The 20146-nt window shown below is 35.0% G+C and overlaps 1 protein-coding gene across 4 annotated transcripts in view; it reads left to right on the forward strand.

Annotated features, from left to right (window-relative positions):
• The first annotated feature begins 715 nt into the window (after positions 1 to 715).
• LOC149774772 (uncharacterized) overlaps positions 716 to 20146 on the forward strand; it is a 111832-nt gene continuing 92401 nt past the window's right edge. For all 4 annotated transcript variants that reach the window (XM_089944855.1, XM_089944858.1, XM_089944859.1 and 1 more), the window contains exons 1-7: positions 716 to 823; positions 4171 to 4284; positions 6092 to 6184; positions 10292 to 10363; positions 10942 to 11007; positions 15772 to 15948; positions 16671 to 16758. In XM_089944855.1, the coding sequence (XP_089800981.1) occupies positions 740 to 823; positions 4171 to 4284; positions 6092 to 6184; positions 10292 to 10363; positions 10942 to 11007; positions 15772 to 15948; positions 16671 to 16758 (694 nt within the window). In that variant the 5' untranslated portion in view covers positions 716 to 739. The remainder of the gene's footprint in view (positions 824 to 4170; positions 4285 to 6091; positions 6185 to 10291; positions 10364 to 10941; positions 11008 to 15771; positions 15949 to 16670; positions 16759 to 20146) is intronic.

Raw genomic sequence — 20146 nt, forward strand, 5'->3', positions numbered from 1 at the left:
ATGTTCAAAGTCCACACTAGGTATGTTATATTAGTTTTTACATAATTAACAAATAAGCCAATTTTTGAATTATTGTAGATGTTACACTGAAGACTCAACACCGATTCCTTTCTATCACTCCTCGACAGCAAATACAAAGTTTTCTCAAAAGTGAATGCTTACATATAATTCGTTACATTGGTTTGTATATTATCTACATGTTTCCTGTATAGTAAACTAGAACCGTTGTGTTTGTTACTAATGTGAATCAGCTTTCTGTAACATTTTATTTACACATACATGGGTGGTCTGAGTAGTCTAAAGCTCTCGCCTTTACCGATCATTGCCATTCTCGTAGGTTCCAATCTCGGCTCGGCTAACATGGTCATGTGAGAAATCTGCCAGTAGGTTCCCGTGGGTCGGTGGTTCCTGCCGTGGTTTTCCCGCCACTAATAATACCGGCCACCATGTGGGCAATGAGAACTGGCGTTAACCCCACCCATCCACTCACTCCCCGAATAAAAATAATATATAAATACATACTCATAATGCAATGAGTTTTATTTTTTTTTCCCTTCGAATTACGATTGGTCAGATCAAGAGAAATGTGGGTTGGCCGAGTTGTTTGTATCTTAGTTGTCATTGTCTTTCTTAAACAACATGATGCTCTTTGCATGTTGACGAACAGAAAGGTAAGTCATTTTTCCCGGAAAATATTTTTAAGTGGTAAGATATTTCCCAAACACCGACCTGATATCACATGACCACAGTTTATTCAAAGATGGCGCCGACTGGTACACCCACAGACGATGGAGTGAATGTTGATACTGTCAATTCTGCTATGGTAACTTGTGGCATGCATATATTTCCTTACGAATTTTATATAAAAATACATATTGACTGTTCAATAACTTTATTTTACTTAGCTAAATTATAGATCATATTGACAAAAATAAGATCGTAGATCAGTTGCATTTTCACTATTATTCTCTCCTTTGACTTTGTACAGTGCTGTCGGGAATTTCTGCGCACCTAAGGTTTCTGTCACCAATGTTGAAGCAAAACGCATGCCGAATTTGACCGATTGACTGTAAAGCTTACCATTTGAAAAGAGGCAGTTGTCACCAGAATATTCTGTTAAAAATAATATTAATTTTGGACGCACGGGATACCACCCCCGTGTTTTCATGGCTAGAGAGATGTCGCCTTTTTGTCGGCTTATTCTGCGCACAGCTTTGAAAAGATGCAATGTTTAGACACCGGGCTATATAAATGAAATACATTACTTTGGACTGATTCTGCCAGCAGTTCAGTCGAGTAATTAGGTTTATAGCTAGTTTTACAAAATTCATAACTCAGTAGAATAAATGGCAACATATATTAAGCAAACTAAACCGATCTTGTAAAAAAATTAGCATTGTTAAACATTTTTGAAAAAAATAAGCTATTATATAGAAGAGAAACAACACTAAATAGCATGTCATTTGTTTACGAAGTCTTGTTTATGGAGAAAAATGGCTAAAGAATTCAGAAGCAGACTATATGCTTGTGAATTTCTTGAGAACCGAACTCTAGCAGCTAGTTGACATGTTAGATTGCAGATGATTTTGTATGTATGGAAACAATGCAAAATTGGAAACTTGGATAAGATGCATATATATTTAAGGTAAATATTTCCATTTTTTTAAATAATGTATTTATTTGTGCGATTCTAAAAGATACATAGTAAATAGGATTTTCTGGGTTACAGATTCCAGAAGGTCATGGAGTGGGTCTTCATGTTGACATTTAGAAATCACATTCGAAATGTGTGATATTTTTTTACGGTTTATGAATATCTCTTTTTTTTAATTAAAGTATGATCATTCTTTCTTGATACAAAATGGATTTTTGACCCAAAATAATACGTGATCCAATATTTGCAGAAATGACATATCGTTGCGCAGAATTATCCATCGTGCAGAATTGGCCTACATGATGGTATATATTTCTCAACTGTATATTTATGTCAACATCCTCAAGTGAGTTTCACAAAAATGGTTTGACCTAAACTATATATACTAATAATACGTATTTCGAAAGATTACATGACTGTTCTACACAGCTGACATCTCAGACTTATATGGCATTGACAGCTAAAGAAGAAATTTGATCAATATATGTCTCACAGAAAGAACTCAAGGGATAAACATGTAAAACCTTGAGCACTATTGTACAGGGTTTTAACTATTTTCTTTGCATTTCACTGAGCATTAATTTAATATATAAAAATATAATATATTTCAGTACTTAAAGATAAATTATTTTAGACTCACAAAAAAGTCACAAGCCCTGAGTGAAATTCCACAAGCCCAGACTCCTATTTCCATATGCTCAAAATTTCCTCTTTTTTAATATTATTTATTACACAACGTTGCAATTGCTGTAATTCAAATATGAAGGTTTGAAGGTAATGCAGGTGTCATTTGTGCTTACAAAACCAGTTGTCAGAGGTAAGGTTACATGCTTGAATTGTGTTTTACAGTAAAACCTGTTATGAAAGACCACCCCTTCTGTGAACAAAAAAGTCTTGCAAGATAGGTGCTCTCTCATAATAGGTTTGTACAAAAAGACCAGTTTCCAAGGTTCAGTATCAGAACAATTTAAAGAAATATATACACAATCATTGTACATATATTCCATTCATATTAATAGTTCTTGCTAATATATTGTATGCATTCATCTGAAAACAAAATTATATAGCAATAATGATATACTTCTATCATTAAACATGCAAACACATTTACATTTGGGGCCCTGAGTGGTCTAAGGTGCTGACCGTTATGGATCACCGCCCTCTCATTTCTGTCTGCATGGGATTGAGTCTCAGGCTCAACCATTGTGGGTACATGAGAAAGCTTGCCAGTTGCTTTTTGTGGGTTGTTTGAAGATCACATGTACATGTATTAGTATATGAAATTGTTTCTGATTTACTCCTTTCCATTTATAGTATGCTAATTTTGTTTTGCTGACGTATAAACCGCTATTTTGTCTGCTCTTTTTCATATCTTTCAGTTAACAATAATTATTTTCTTCAGCGTTAAAATTTGTCTCTTTTTAGTTGGAGGTTCTTCCATTGTTATTAACTCATTCAGCCCCAGACCCGTTATCAGTATCACTGCTGCTATGCCCCAGCAGCGCTAAGCTGTGTCTAGCTGCGTGTACCCCAGAGTTTTTACCTGTTTGAAAAATTTCGTAAACATCGTGCACATGCATTCACTCTTACCTTAATTTCTCTGCTTATATCAAATTAAAATCCAAGAAAGTTTCACCATTTATTGCAAATGAATTTGTCTACACAGTGATGTATTTTTTTTCCTATTTGTCCAAGTCTTTCACGACTTATTTATACAGAATTTACAAAATTATGTGCAACATTTATCCGCAAGAACTCGATCATCATCGCTGTCAGCATCCTCATCTTCGGACGATTCAATCTCAGAAACTTCTATGTCCGAATCAAAATCTCACAAAATATCCAACTGCTGAACATATCTTTCCTCAGCTTGCTCAGTATTTTCAAGATCAAACCCGAGAAACTCCTCATTTTTGCTCTCATCAAAAATCACTCTTACGTCCGCCATCATTTACGATTTTTCATGACCAGAACACGTGTAGTTAAGCCGCTTTCAAAACAGGAGCCCTTAGCTTCTGAACAATTCAAATTTCTGCAAATGAAAGTAAAATCATTTCTGATTGGTTTAATAGTTGTTAGTTCTTGGAATAAACCCATTTCTAACCAATCAGAGACGTTGAATCTAACACACATTCATCACGCTTGGAGACGGGATCGGCCATTGAATGCAGTAAAATAATCATGACTACAGGCGGGATCGGCCATTGAATGCAGAAACCGGATCACGCCTACAGATGGGATCGGGGCTTAAAGGGTTAAGTACAAGGTGTTAACATTAGTAGTGCTCAGTTGTAATATCGACTGTATACACAGTTTTTACTGGGCTTTGGGAAAATAAAAAAAATCCATCAATTTGCATTGCATATCTTACAGTTAATGAAATAATAAGAAACAGTTATCTCATCTAGAAACAGAACCATTTACTTGGAGACAAAAGTGAATGGATGGGTCATTTTTACTGTTTAATAATGTGTAGTGAAAATTATTATTATTATTATTATTATTATTATTTTCAGACCAATGGTCCAGTAGGTGGGGCCAGTACTGGAGACAGATCCTGGGAGAGACCATGGACCCTTGAGGAGATCAGAAAAGGAGCCAGTAACTGGTCCTTGGCAGGGGATTCAGGGGTAACCAAGCTATATATATTGTTAAATTAGTTTTAACTGGTGAAGAATGCAATGAAAAGGCAAAACAAACATAGTGGTCACAGTAGGTCATTGTTTGAAATTTCCTTTTATTCACAGGTACTTGAATATGGTGCAAGTGCATATCTGGAGTGTAACCACACATAAAACTGAAACATTCTTGTAACTCTCAATACTGCTAAATACACAGAATTTGACCATTCGTCATGATCATCAACAATCTAAATATTGGTATCATTGAATGTTAGATTTGCGATGAATCAGTTTGTTATTGCATATCATGGAGTCCAGCATGATGACTGTGCTGATGCTTTTTCACAATGATCAGCTTGGACAACAACAATATCATTAAGAATGAGTTTTTGTTTCTTCACGGATCCCAGAATCTCAGCATCAGTATTTTGTCTGCAGGTATCTCCTAGGCAGTAATGTAATGGGACTAATACCTGTGAAAATTTCTACTTAATATGTAGTGTAAATAATTTATTTTGAAATGAATCACAAACTGTTTTCCTGGATGCAACTATGAGATAATTAGGGCACCACAAATTCCAGAAATCATCAGTAGTAATCTCTGGATTTACAGTTTTTCACCAGAAGACTCCTTATGATGTTTAGTTGGTCCTACACGAAAATGGTGTTAATTTGACACCCATTATGGCCACCAAGGCAGCATTCTTGAGAGTCATTCTATTGCTACTCCTGTTAAATGGAAAGTAATATTGACATACATTTTATACCAGAAGACTAATCATGAATTAGTTCTGAATGCGATCTGACCTCAATGAACATACACTATTAACAATCATCACCAATGGTCCCAGATTGATGGTCATGTCAACCGGTGGTTTTCACCAAAATCTTCTAATGGTGTATGTTTCGTCATAGATAAAAATGCTGCCAATCTTTCATCCAAGTTGGCTGCCACAGTAGCCATTTTGAAAATCTTATTGCTCAAGACTATCAGTGATAGTTACAGCACTCACCACTTAAAAATAACAAATGATCTTTTCTTGAATTCCTGGACAATTTGTTTCAGAATGTAGAGCCTAGATCCATTTAGGATTTCCTGTTTATATTTACAGTGGATACAGGTGCAAGCAGGCATGGAGAGGGTTTGGGAATGGAAATAGATATTTATGTTATATATGAACGAATACAAGAAAATGTAAAAGCAGTGATAGAAACCCTTAGAGAAAAATCCCCAAAATGTATGGTATGTTGTTTCCCATTGTACAATGCACTGAACAGTGTTGTAGTGTGTAATAGTATAGAACACTGTATGTTGTTGTTGTTGTTGTAAGGTTTAATGCCATTTTTCAGCACAAGATAGGCTATACATGGCAGCCAGTATAAATGATGGAGGAAGAACCAGGGAAAGAACCACTGACCTACAAGAAGCTACTGGCAGGCTTTCTCACATAACCACATTGGCTGAGCCCAAGACTTGAACCACAGAGAAAGGTGAGATGGCAGTAATCCCTAATGGTGAGCGCCTTACTAGTATAGTGTGCAATAATATCGTGTAAAGGCTGTATATGATAAATAGTGTAACTGTTTCTTCTCTATTCCAGCAACAACTTTACCTTCACTTATTCTACAGTACACTTTTATATCTCTCCTAAATACTGTTACAATGTGGAAACAACTCCATTCATTTATTTTCTCCAATGCAGCTTCTGATTTACTTACATTTGTAACTTGGTACACTTTTATGTCTCTCCTGGACAGTGTTACAATATGGAACCACTATATATGGTACATGATGTATGTCTATTCTCCATTCCAGCTTCTACTTTACTTACAAGAGTTCTCCCAGAAGATGATCGCTAGGACACATGAGATTGAAAAGGAAGTGGAAAATCTTGTTCATGAGGCCAAGGTTGGATTTTGTCTCGCATTGCATAATACTGATTTTGTCTCTCATTGCACTCACTGATTTTGTCTTTCAGTGTTTACAATAATTGTGTCTTTCACTGACATTCCTTTGTACACTGAAAACCTAGCGAAACCTTAAATCCAACAGTCCATCAAAATCCCATGTTGTACAGAAACATTATTTACTCACAAAAATGATTTACTTGTAAAGATTAGATAAAGTTCCCATTACTGTTGGTTTCCTAGTCATATCGGTGATAACGGTAAGGAAAGGGCAGATAAAGCAGTCAGAGCTGCACAGCAAGTTCATGTTACCACTTCTAAATCAGATTCCATGTAGTGACTTCAACTGCTATATTAATAAGTGTGTTTTATCAAGCTGTCAAAATATGTGGAATGAAAATTAAGCAGGAAACCTGGGACAGTAAAATCATTATTGGTGTCATCATTCATACAGAACAAACCAAGAGAAAAGGTTGTATTGTGTCAATCTTGCTATGGGAGATATGAAACTATATTGGTAGATTGCCCAGTCCCTGTGAAATGATCATGAACAATTCATGAGCTGGCATGAACTGTTCAAGAATTATTCATGAACTGGGTTCATGAACCATTCATGAAAGTTCATAAAAAGGTTCATGAGCTATTCATGAATATGCATGAACTGAAAATAGTTAATTCATGAAGTTTCGGATTCATTAACAGTTCATAAACCAACACTTCGCAAAGTGGCCATGAACAGTTCATAAAAGTTCACAGATTGGGTCATCAACAAGTGCATGAACAATGATGAACAAAGTTTCTCATGAATGATTCATTACTTCATGAAACGTTCCTATACAAAATTTGATTATCCGACAAACTCACAAATACCTAATAGTAACATTTCAGCCTGAATCAGGAAATAACATTAAAACACAACATATTATCTTTAAAACAGTCTTCATTTCAAGATAAATTACTAATATGCAACAAAGAACATGTAAATTGACAAGGAATATTCTTTTACTACTCTTCAGAACACTTTTTGTATGTTAAGTAATTTTTTCTTTGCAAATTTTTCAAGAGGTATTAGGGCAATTGTGTTCAATCAACTGTTCAAGCAAATTTAACTTCTACTTTGAAGAAATGATATTGAAAATATTCTCATCTGTCCATTCCATGGAAGCCCACATTTTAAGCCATTGAAAGCTTTTATAGCAAGTACATTTTGTTCATGCTGGCCAGAAAGTATTTACTCATGTTAATCAAAAACTACTCAGGTTAAGTACACAAGTATTGAATAAAAGATCTCAATGAAAATTTATACATTATTCATATCATTTTTTATATTTATTTACCTTTATTTATATTTCAGAAATTTTGAGGAAGTTTGTATAATAAATTTGGTTGAACATTTTATGAATATAATGGTATAGAAATGTCATAAACATTTTTGATAAATATCTTATTGGTGCATCAGAGTATTTGAATCGTTCATGAACCAAGTTTATGACATTTTAGGAACTTTTAAGATATTTATAATAGTTCATAAACTTCATGTATGATGCATCAAAATTCATTGTGTTCAGACCACTCTGGTGGCCTAGTGGTTAGAGTGTCTGCCTTGGATTCGAGAGGTCGTGGGTTAAATCCCCAGCCTAGTCATACCAAAGACTTACAAAAATGGTACTAACAGCTGCCTTGCTTGGCGCTCAGCATTAAGAGGTTAGTGTTAGGACTGGTCGGCCTGGTGTCAGGATAATGTGAATAGGTGGGACATCATGCTACATGTTTGCGGCATGATGACCCAGTGCTTGACATAACTTGAAACTGTCACACTGCAGACATTTTAGCGATATGACTGAAACGTTAAAGCTACTTTAAAAATCCAGATCATGCACACACACTCATTAAGTGTTCAAAAACTTAGTTGTGGAACTTTAATGACCATTTGTTCATGAACAGTTCATGAGTGTTCATGAAGCCATGAATTTGTTCTTGCAGGGGCTGAGCAACGTAACTTTTCTTTTTTTCCAATCTGACTGAAGCAATGATCAATTAAAAGAAGCTAACCTCACAACTCGATGTGAAATCCATAGCATCTTGCTATCTGATAAATCCACACATGTTAGAAAACAATGTCTGTCAGGCAGAACTTTGTTTACCCAAATAAAACAATGTTCTGTCTGTGTAAGACAGGTGTTTGCAGTTTTCTTTATAAGTAGGTTGCCCATTGCAGTTTTCTTTATAAGTAGGTTGCCCATTGCTGTCACTATTTCTTTTCCAATATGACTGATGATAAGGTCTTGTCAACAGGCTTTCTGCATGAGTTGAATACTTGAAAAGGTCTATAATTTGAAATTTCTTTACCAGGTTTGGAAAATGTCTTAAAAATTTGAAAAATGACTAAAAAAATCTTGCAAAAAGTCTTAAATTGTTATTATTATGGAAACTGGTAACACAAGTTCTCATTTGCATTTGGGACCAATTAGCACATATGTTGACAGAAGCTCTAGGTCCCAAATTGAATAAATTATGTTTCCTAATTGTTTATATCAACAAGCTGCCAGTTCTGACTCATTCATTATTCTAGAACTGTTTGATAATGCTGCCACAGTAACAAAGGGTCATTTGTTTTGGTTTTGCATATATGGCCTTGTGTGGCAATTTCAGTATCTCATGCAAAGCATTCGCCATCAGCAGAAGTCAGCATCAAACTTGAATTAAGTAATGGAAAGTGATAATTGTTTTACTTTCCTAAGTGAATGGAACACGTTTATTGTGCCATGAAAGTTTCCATTTTGCAGGAAAAAAGTAACTTATGATGCCTTCAACAGCGGCATAAAACAATTATTATTCGGTCTTTTGAAACTAGATATTTTAACATCTTTTTATTGAAGCTAGGACATCTCACAAACATCTTTGTCAAAATTTAGATTTTTGTTTACACATTTTGATTTTCCTATGAATAGCCTCATTCCCTTGGTAGCCTCAGCAAGCTGGTAATTGTCTCATACAGACCAAAATCTAGGCCAATTCAAGTGGTGTACATGTAACTTGTAAACAACAAACATACAGGCATGTTCTATTTGCAATGAATAGCATATTGTTTATTGACATGTTTTTTTAACAGTGGGATGTAGATCAAACAAGAACTACCATTTTTATTTTTGTGTGCATTTTAATAAGATGTGACTGATACTTGAATTTTCTAAGAATGTGAACCATACTCGAATTCATGGATTTTTCATGTACATATACAGTACATAACGCATTATAGAGTGTACTCCACAGATGTAAGTTGTCAATATACAAGTGTATTTCAGACTAGTTTTGTCTTTATTTAACCAAAATGTCTAGTATTTATTTCTCTTGGTATAAATCATACTTATTGATGACTGGTCACCTCTTGGTATAAATCGTACTTCCCTGTCAGACGTCTCCCCGAATACATTAGGTCAATAATCTTGTCACATTGTTGGGTCTAGAAATTTTAATTTTTGGGGGGGTCTGGAATCCTTTTTCAAATTTGTGGTAGGAACTCTGCTAAGTGAGCTGAATGTAATGCAATGTAGTCAAACATTTTCATTGTCCATGTAGTAGGTTATGAAAACAAGCTGGACTTCATAAATCTATGGTAAGTGGCAATTGAGGCAAATCATGCACATGTAAGGCATGCTGTCTGTTTTACACAACCTTCTTGAAAAAATCCACTGTCTACGTTCAGCAGGTGTCTTATATATAAAGGACATTTCTTGAAGGATTTTCATCAGTGAGGTGTTTATTAAGGCAGGTTTGATAGTATATGTATCCACTTCCATGTACACAATAAAGTACACTCATTGCAATGCTGATATAGCAAACAATCACATATAACAAGTTTTTCAGTTTTCACTGAGCGGAAGCATCACATCCATATCTTCTTTAACATAGACTCTCCCTTAAATGAGTAATCAGTATTTTTTATGTCCCTTGGACTTATTAATTAAAAATGAAGTTCATTATTTGTTTGCTCTGACCCCAGTTGACCTCTCACATAGTCAGTCTTTATTAATGAAGGAAAATACTTGGTCTGAGTTGTAAATTATGATGTTAGCAGTCGGATTATAATGTCCTTTTCTTTTTCCAGTTGACAGATGTGAGGGTCAGCAGTGTGATCAATGATTTTATCATGCTTGCTAACACACAGTTTGTGGAGAATGTAAGCAATATTATTTTATTTACGAAAATCTTGTACAGTACTCAATACATGTATTTAAAGTTAAATCATGAGAAATAATGACTCTGTGCTTGAATATTTCTGTATGTGTACAAGATAGATAAGAAATTGATATTCATGGAAGTTTACAGAATCAATCTTCAATTGAAATGCAAAGTTTAAAGAAAAAAACTTGAATATGGGATGCATTTGAAATATGACAGGTACATCCCCTTTGCATTCAGATTTTGTATATCATTTTCATTTTATTTACATATTTGAAGATATTGTCTGTATTCCTTCTTATGTTTCCAACTGAGGACACAACAACCTGTTAACTAATGAGTTGTACAAAAAGAATTCTAACTTGGAGAGTACTTGACAGGATTTAGGACTATCATCATGAGAGGGGGTTGTGGGGGGTCTCTGTGTTTGGTGATATTTTTTTAAATAATTGAGAGATGGTGATCTTATTTGGTACATTGATTTAGGAAGATGAATAAGTGACAAAGGCTATATATCATACATGCATCTTCACTTAGTTTGGGAAATATGATCTTGTTCTTCTCTGTTTTCCGTAGAGAGTGTACGATGAAGATGTCAGTCATGAAGAGGTAGTTCAGGAAGAGAAGAAAACAGAAGCTCAGGTAAACAGCAGATTTATGTCCCTTTGTAGATGATATTTCTCCATGTTTAATACCATGTTGGCTTTCAGAACTTGTATGAAAACTTGTAAATATTTAGGGTTTGGATTGCTGGGACAGTACCCTAGGAGTTTTAGCAATTAAAATGAAAAAACAGCCTGAAACCAAATAATCTAATGCATTTGAATATAGTCGGTAAATTAATAAATATATTCATATTTTAATTTTGTGTTTTATTCCCTGGGATAATGCTTGACTAAAATTTTTGAGGGAAGTGGCTTTTCTTTTTTGTCTAAATAGGGCAAAGTAATGAGAAAATGGGAAGAAACGAATAGAGATTACACTCTGTAATGGCAAAATGAGCATTCAACACTGGTGTTTTACTTGCCATACAACTGAATAAAATTCTTATTATACTTAATGACCATACTAAAATCTTATTATATGGAGTCATAAAAAATGCTGAATGACTTTGTTAATAGCATTAGATGGTAGTATAGAAAATAGATAACATTTTCTGAAATTGTTGATAGGTACATGTCAGAGGCAAATTATTTCATTCTGCTACCTCTTAGGTGAAATGTGGGATACACTGATTAATTGCATCTTAGAAGTTTGTCTCAAAACTTATTTAATGATGCAGTATTTGGTTATATGGGGTGAAAAGATGTATGGTCATTTGAGGAAATATGGATGGGGTGGGGAATGGCAGCTTTTATTTTTGCAAGGTAGCTTCACTTTCCGGGAGTGTTGATACAAGATTTAATCTAAAAGAGGAACTGTATTGACCAAATTACTTCCTAGCATGACCCGACTTTGAGGTATAATTCCAAAAGAGTGCCAGTTTTTCCTCTTTGAACATTTTCTGTTCCATTGTCTTCTAGATTCACATCTTGCAATAGAAAATTATCAGTAAGTGTATCGTTAGGGATGACATCAAAGGATAAAATATACAAGTTGTACATTTTTGTTTTGATTCAAGCAAATATTAAGTTTTTACCTGGCTTCTAAATGAACCATGTTGTTGCTAGATATTTAGTTTTTGCTTGTGAAAGTTAAGTGTTCAAACTATTTGACAAATCCTGTAATAGCACAGATCAGTCTTTTAAATTAAGGATATCTGTGGTAAACAAGCTGCTAAAATACTATAGATTTAAGGACATCTGCCTAATTTCAAAAGAGATATCCCTCTTTTAGAAAATTTAAATCCCAATCCCTTGGTGATGTGGAAGTATTGAAGGAAGTATTAAAAGAAACTTGTTTTTTTTTGTTTATTTTGGATTAGGCAGTTTCTATGCTAATGCTGCTTTCTCTATAATGCCCAGATACTTGCCACATAGAATGAAGCAGAAATTATGTCAGAGGTAAAGCTTTGAAAAGAAGAAGAATAAGAAGGAATGTTCTTTTCTTGCATATTTCAGACATCTAGAATAAATTTAAAACTATTTCAGCTGAAAAGGGGCTGAAAATATTATGAGTAATAGCTTGCCGATAATCCATGACAAAAAAGGTATCTAATTATGATCATTTCCATACATCATCTTTGATAGCTTGCCGATAATCCAGGTTGAGAAAGGTATCTAATTATGATCATTTCCATACACCATCGTTGATAGCTTGCCGATAATCCAGGCCAAGAAAGGTATCTAATTATGACCATTTCCATACACCATTATTGATAGCTTGCCGATAATCCAGACCAAGAAAGGTATCTAATTATGACCATTTCCATGCACCATCATTGATAGCTTGCCGCTAATCCAGGCCAGGAAAGGTATCTAATTATGACCATTTCCATACACCATCGTTGATAGCTTGCCACTAATCCAGGCCCGGAAAGGTATCTAATTATGACCATTTCCATACACCATAGTTGATAGCTTGCCATTAATCCAGGCCAGGAAAGGTATCTAATTATGACCATTTCCATACACCGTCATTGATAGCTTGATGATAATCCAGGCCAAGAAAGGTATCTAATTATGACCATTTCCATACACCATCATTGATAGCTTGCCGATAATCCAGGCCAGGAAAGGTATCTAATTATGACCATTTCCATACACCATCGTTGATAGCTTGGCACTAATCCAGGCCAGGAAAGGTATCTAATTGTGACCATTTCCATACATGATTATAGATAGTTTGCTAATATTCGTAAGTTTTAAATTATGCAGTCCACTGACAGCTTGGTTCTGGCCATGCGTATATCCTTGCTCTGAATTCATGATGACCCCAAACTGTATTATGACAGTTATCTTTGTTATCCCTGTTGTGGAGGGGACCACATTTTCAGGGGCTTATTTTTGATTGCAGAGTAACTTTTCTTCTACATATTGGATGTCATAGAGACAAATGTCTAAAAATAATGGATTTAATTCAAACAAGTCAGAAGGTTTTGCTGCAGTTATACAGATCTTTATATGGATCAAAATATGACTATGGCTTGGTTGTGAATGGTTCAATTTGAAAATCATACTGGCCAAGGCATGACAGTTATCAAGTGACATAAATATGTGACAGATTTTTAAGATATAAGAATAGACATTGGAATGCACGGTTTGGTTCTTTAAGAAGGGTGTAGAGAAAATATTATTACAAAACAAGATTTTGATTTCAGGTTTAAGTGTTATCGTGTAATATTCAGAACACATTATATGCTTTTTGTGTTATTCTGTAATGTATAGAACACATAATATGCATTTAGTGTTATATTGTAATATACAGAACACATATGTATTTAGTTTACACTTACATGTACTTTTCTCCAACAATATAAATAGCCTTATTATCAAAACTGGAATAGACTTGACCTGTAGCCAACTTCTTGTTTCTATATAAAATCCATGTATGGCTTGACATGTTGGCCATAGCCAGCTTTTTGTTTTTATATAAAATCCATGCATGGCTTGACATGTAGGCTATAGCCAGCTTTTTGTTTTTATATAAAATCCATGCATGGCTTGACATGTAGGCCATAGCCAGCTTTTTGTTTTTATATAAAATCCATGCATGGCTTGACATGTAGGCCTTAGCCAACTTCTTGTTTGTATATAAAATCCATGCATGGCTTGACATGTAGGCCATAGCCAGCTTCTTTTTTCTATATAAAATCCATGCATGGCTTGACATGTAGGCTATAGCCAGCTTTTTGTTTCTATATAAAGAACATGCATGGCTTGACATAAAGGCCATATCCAGCTTTTTGTTTGTGTATAGAATCCATGCTTGGCTTGACATGTAGGCCATAGCCAGCTTTTTGTTTCTATATGAAGTCCATGCATGGCTTGACATAAAGGCCATATCCAGCTTTTTGTTTGTGTATAGAATCCATGCTTGGCTTGACATGTAGGCCTTAGCCAGCTTCTTGTTTCTATATAAAATCCATGCATGGCTTGACATGTAGGCCATAGCCAGCTCATTGTTTGTTTATAGAATCCATGCTTGGCTTGATATGTAGGCCTTAGCCAACTTCTTGTTTGTGTATAGAATCCATGCATGGCTTGACATGTAGGCCATAGCCAGCTTCTTGTTTCTATATAAAATCCATGCATGGCTTGACATGTAGGCCATAGCCAGCTCTTTGTTTGTTTATAGAATCCATGCTTGGCTTTCAGAATAGTCATATATACATGACGTATTATACAGAGCTTATTATATAGGAACCAAAAATTTCAAAAGTTTGGAACTATTTGAAGTTTATTCCATATTTAGACTTTGTTTTAATTCTTATTGTTTTATTTCCAAAAGAATGAATTAATAAGCAGTGCTGACCTTTTCATACAGATAAAACTACAGGAGATAGGTAACAGCTGAGTGATATGTTGTTTTTTTTTTTGTTGCTATATTTTAAGGGAACTAAAAGTCAGTTTTATCATTTGTTATATTGTAAGGAAATTTTACTGAAGGACTGTCATATTTAATGCATATTACAAATCTCATTATTAATGATCTCAGTTACTCTTATGAGAGACTGCTTCATTGGCCTAGTGGTTAGAACATCCTCCTCAGATGTGGGAGATTGCGAGTTTGAATCCCAGCCGAGTCTTACCAAAGACTTGTAAAAACTGGTTCTAACAGCTGCCTTGTTAGGCATTTAGCATTAAGAGGTTAGTGTTAGGACTTGTCAGCCTGTTGTCAAGATAATGTGACTGGGCGGGACATCATGCTACGTGTTTGCAGCATGATGCCCCAGCACTAGACATTACTATAAACTGCCACACTGAAGACATTGTATTGATATGACTGAAATATTTTTAAAGCTGTGTTAAAAATCCAAAATACACACACACATACATACTATTGCATGAAAGACAAAACACTGAGATATTTTCAAGTTCGGTTGACTTTAAGACATAACATATATGGGGATGACATGTGCCATTGAACAAACGGTTCCTGATATATCCAATGCCCATTGCAGCTTATGAAGGTTATAGAGTTATGGTATTTATGCCTTGATTAAATTTTGAAGTCTAAACAGTGAGGTAATTTTGGATGTATTTCCATGATTTATACCAACTACAGCATAGCTTAATAAACAGCTAACTGCACATTTTTCTTTCTGTCTGTTCTTCAGTCTACCTTCCCATGAGAAAATAGCTCTATTTATAAAATGGGGCATACTTGCATGCCATGAATACCATTCTTCCAGACACAAAAGCCCATTGCAAGCATGTTGACTCATAAATAGTCACTTAAAAGAAAACCAGGTGAAGTTTGGATATCAGTCTAAAATCCTGACAGTTTACGTTCGTTTTGTTTTAGGAAAAGACTAAAGAACAGAGAGAGGCAGAGTTGATTTCCAAAGTTACAGAGGCTGTGAAACTTGGAGTTGAAGTAATTGACCAGTTTTTTGATAAACTTGATGCCAATGTTGCCAACTCGGACTCTGAGGAGGATGAAGATACCGCATACAAAGTAGATCCCATCTTTGAGGCCAAGGCAAGTGAGAGTGAAACTTATAAAATGTGATAGATTCAACATGAATATTGTCTATATACTCTTAAATACAGGCAAGTGCAAGTGAATCTTGTGTCATAAAATGTATTAGATTCATCATTAATATTCCATAGAGGCTCTCACATACAAGCAAGTGTGAGTGAGATTTGTCTCATAAAATGCGATAGATTCAACACTAATTTCTCTACACACTGTAACACACAGGTAAGGGAGACTAAAACATTTCTAATTTTCAGAAATCCTCATGTAGTTTAATGCTTTTCTATCAATTATTACAGCTTTAATTTGTCAGAAACCATATTGGGCAGTTGGAAATTATTATGATTAAAATTTGTAAATAAAATATAGTTAAATGTTGCTTACAGAACTTTTGCAACATTATTGTTTCCGAAAAGACATTGTGCAGTCAGAATTATGTTTATTTTTCTAATAATTGAATCACATTCTCAGCTCTTATAGGCAGAAATAATAGTCTGTCTTGAGTAGAATTTTAACATTTTGTGTTATAATTATAATTTGTGTTATAATTATTAAGTGTTCTCAACATGTACATTGGAGCAACACACAATTTTTATGATAGCTGGAATAGACAGACACAGACACAAAAACTTGTACAGATAGAGCATGATTAAAGAGGAAAATCTTTGTTTTAGTCAGGACCATAATTTATTTGTTATTCATTATTTTATTTGTGTATATTGCAGGATCCATATTTGAACAGACCACTTCCGTGTCTGATTGGTACTCCAAATTTCATCAATGATGACAATGTCGGGCTCATTGACATATCAGGTCGGTAAATATAACCAACTATTCTCAGAAACTGTTGATGGAAGACAAATGTACCCGTATATCTTGATATCTATAAATTTCACTATTAGTACTTTTCTTAACATCAAAGCAAAGTATCTCATTTCAGATAAGCTGTTGATGTTATAAATGTTGAATCCTGTCATATCATTTATCCTTAAAGAAAATTAAATTATTTTGCGGTTAGCATTCACAACCTTGTTGTTCCCGCTTTGGTGATTTCAAGCATTTAAAAACTATGTTTTATTAAACTGTAAAGACCTAATGTCTCTGATACATTAAAACTGCAGTTATCTCCACATCTCTGATAGTGTCGGATATAAAAATTATGGTACAGTCATTGTGAACATTGAAATTATCTGTTACTGCTATAGTCATTACACTTGATAGACACAAACTCATTACACTTGATGGATTGAAACTGTTTGGTATAGTCAGTACACATGAAGGACTCAGACTGTTACTGGTATAGTCAGTACACATAATAGACTCAAACTGTTATTGGTATATTCAGTACACATAATTGACTCAAACTGTTAATGGTATAGTCAGTACACATGATAGACTCATGCTGTTTCTGGTATGGTCAGTACACATAATTGACTCAAACTGTTAATGGTATAGTCAGTACACATGATAGACTCCTGCTGTTTCTGGTATGGTCAGTACACATAATTGACTCAAACTGTTAATGGTATAGTCAGTACACATGATAGACTCATGCTGTTTCTGGTATGGTCAGTACACATGATTGACTCAAACTGTTAATGGTATAGTCAGTACACATGATAGACTCATGCTGTTTCTGGTATGGTCAGTACACATGATTGACTCAAACTGTTAATGGTATAGTCAGTACACATGATAGACTCCTGCTGTTTCTGGTATGGTCAGTACACATAATTGACTCAAACTGTTAATGGTATAGTCAGTACACATGATAGACTCATGCTGTTTCTGGTATGGTCAGTACACATGATTGACTCAAACTGTTAATGATATAGTCAGTACACATGAAGGACTCAGACTGTTACTGGTATAGTCAGTACACATAATAGACTCAAACTGTTATTGGTATATTCAGTACACATAATTGACTCAAACTGTTAATGGTATAGACAGTACACATGAAGGACTCAGACTGTTACTGGTATAGTCAGTACACATAATAGACTCAAACTGTTATTGGTATATTCAGTACACATAATTGACTCAAACTGTTAATGGTATAGTCAGTACACATGATAGACTCATGCTGTTTCTGGTATGGTCAGTACACATGATTGACTCAAACTGTTAATGGTATAGTCAGTACACATGATAGACTCATGCTGTTTCTGGTATGGTCAGTACACATGATTGACTCAAACTGTTAATGGTATAGTCAGTACACATGATAGACTCATGCTGTTTCTGGTATGGTCAGTACACATAATTGACTCAAACTGTTAATGGTATAGTCAGTACACATGATAGACTCCTGCTGTTTCTGGTATGGTCAGTACACATGATTGACTCAAACTGTTAATGGTATAGTCAGTACACATGAAGGACTCAGACTGTTACTGGTATAGTCAGTACACATAATAGACTCAAACTGTTATTGGTATATTCAGTACACATAATTGACTCAAACTGTTAATGGTATAGTCAGTACACATGATAGACTCATGCTGTTTCTGGTATGGTCAGTACACATGATTGACTCAAACTGTTAATGGTATAGTCAGTACACATGATAGACTCATGCTGTTTCTGGTATGGTCAGTACACATGATTGACTCAAACTGTTAATGGTATAGTCAGTACACATGATAGACTCATGCTGTTTCTGGTATGGTCAGTACACATGATTGACTCAAACTGTTAATGGTATAGTCAGTACACATGATAGACTCCTGCTGTTTCTGGTATGGTCAGTACACATAATTGACTCAAACTGTTAATGGTATAGTCAGTACACATGATAGACTCCTGCTGTTTCTGGTATGGTCAGTACACATGATTGACTCAAACTGTTAATGGTATAGTCAGTACAAATGAAGGACTCAAACTGTTAATGGTATAGTCAGTACACATGATTGACTCAAACTGTTAATGGTATAGTCAGTACACATGATAGACTCATGCTGTTTCTGGTATGGTCAGTACACATAATTGACTCAAACTGTTAATGGTATAGTCAGTACACATGATAGACTCCTACTGTTACTGATATAGTCAGTGCACATGAAGGACTCATACTGTTACTGGTATAGTCAGTAAACATGAAGGACTTGTACTGTTACTGGTATAGTCAGTACACATGAGAGACTCATACTGTTACTGGTATTGTCAGTACACATGATAGACTCAGACTGTTACTGGTATTGTCAGTACACAGGATAGACTCAGACTGTTCCTGGTATTGTCAGTACACATGATAGACTCAGACTGTTAATGGTATAGTCAGTACACATGATAACTCAAATTATTACTGTACATATACACAATGCAGTACATATAACATACAGTACTTAAATATTATGGATGTGTATAGGAGCACAAATTATTTTTCTTATTGTTATTATCTGAGATCTGGTACAGTTTGATATCTTGAATAGCAAGCTGATTGGTCACATTATTCTATGTGTATGTGTGTGTATAGTTTGATATCTTGGGCAGCAAGGTGATTGGTCATGTTGTTGTTGTGGGGTTTAACGCCATTTTTCAGCACACAATAGGCTACGCATGGCGGCCAGTATTAATGGTGGAGGAAGAACCCAGGAAAACCCTGGGAAGAACCACCGACCCACGAGAAGCTACTGGCAAACTTTCTCACATACCCACATTAGCCGAATCCTAGACTCGAACCCACGCAGACAGAGGTGAGATGGCAGTGATCTGTAACGGAGAGCGCTTTAGACCACTCAGCCACACGGGGCCCCCGATTGGTCATGTTATTCTATGTGTATGTGTACAGTTTGATATCTAGGATAGCAAGCTGGTTGGTTGCATTATTATATGTGTATAAGTATAGTTTGATATCTTGGGTAGCAAGCTGATTGGTTGTGTTATTCTATGTTTATCTGTATGGTTTGATATCTTGTATAGCACACTGATTGGTCGCGTTATTCTATGTGTATGTGTACAGTTTGATATCTTGGATAGTAAGTTGATTGGTCGTGTTATTCTGTCTGTATGTGTACACTTTGATATCTTGGATAGCAAGCTGATTGGTCATGTTATTCTATGTGTATGTGTATAGCTTGATATCTTGCATAGCAAGCTGATTGGTCATGTTATTCTATGAGTATGTGTAGAGTTTGATATCATGGATAGCAAGCTGATTGGTCATGTTATTCTATGAGTATGTGTACAGTTTGATATC

The sequence above is a fragment of the Sinohyriopsis cumingii genome, unplaced genomic scaffold, assembly GCF_028554795.1.
Source record: "Sinohyriopsis cumingii isolate HCF-2022 unplaced genomic scaffold, ASM2855479v2 utg000160l, whole genome shotgun sequence".
Classification (NCBI taxonomy): domain Eukaryota; kingdom Metazoa; phylum Mollusca; class Bivalvia; order Unionida; family Unionidae; genus Sinohyriopsis; species Sinohyriopsis cumingii.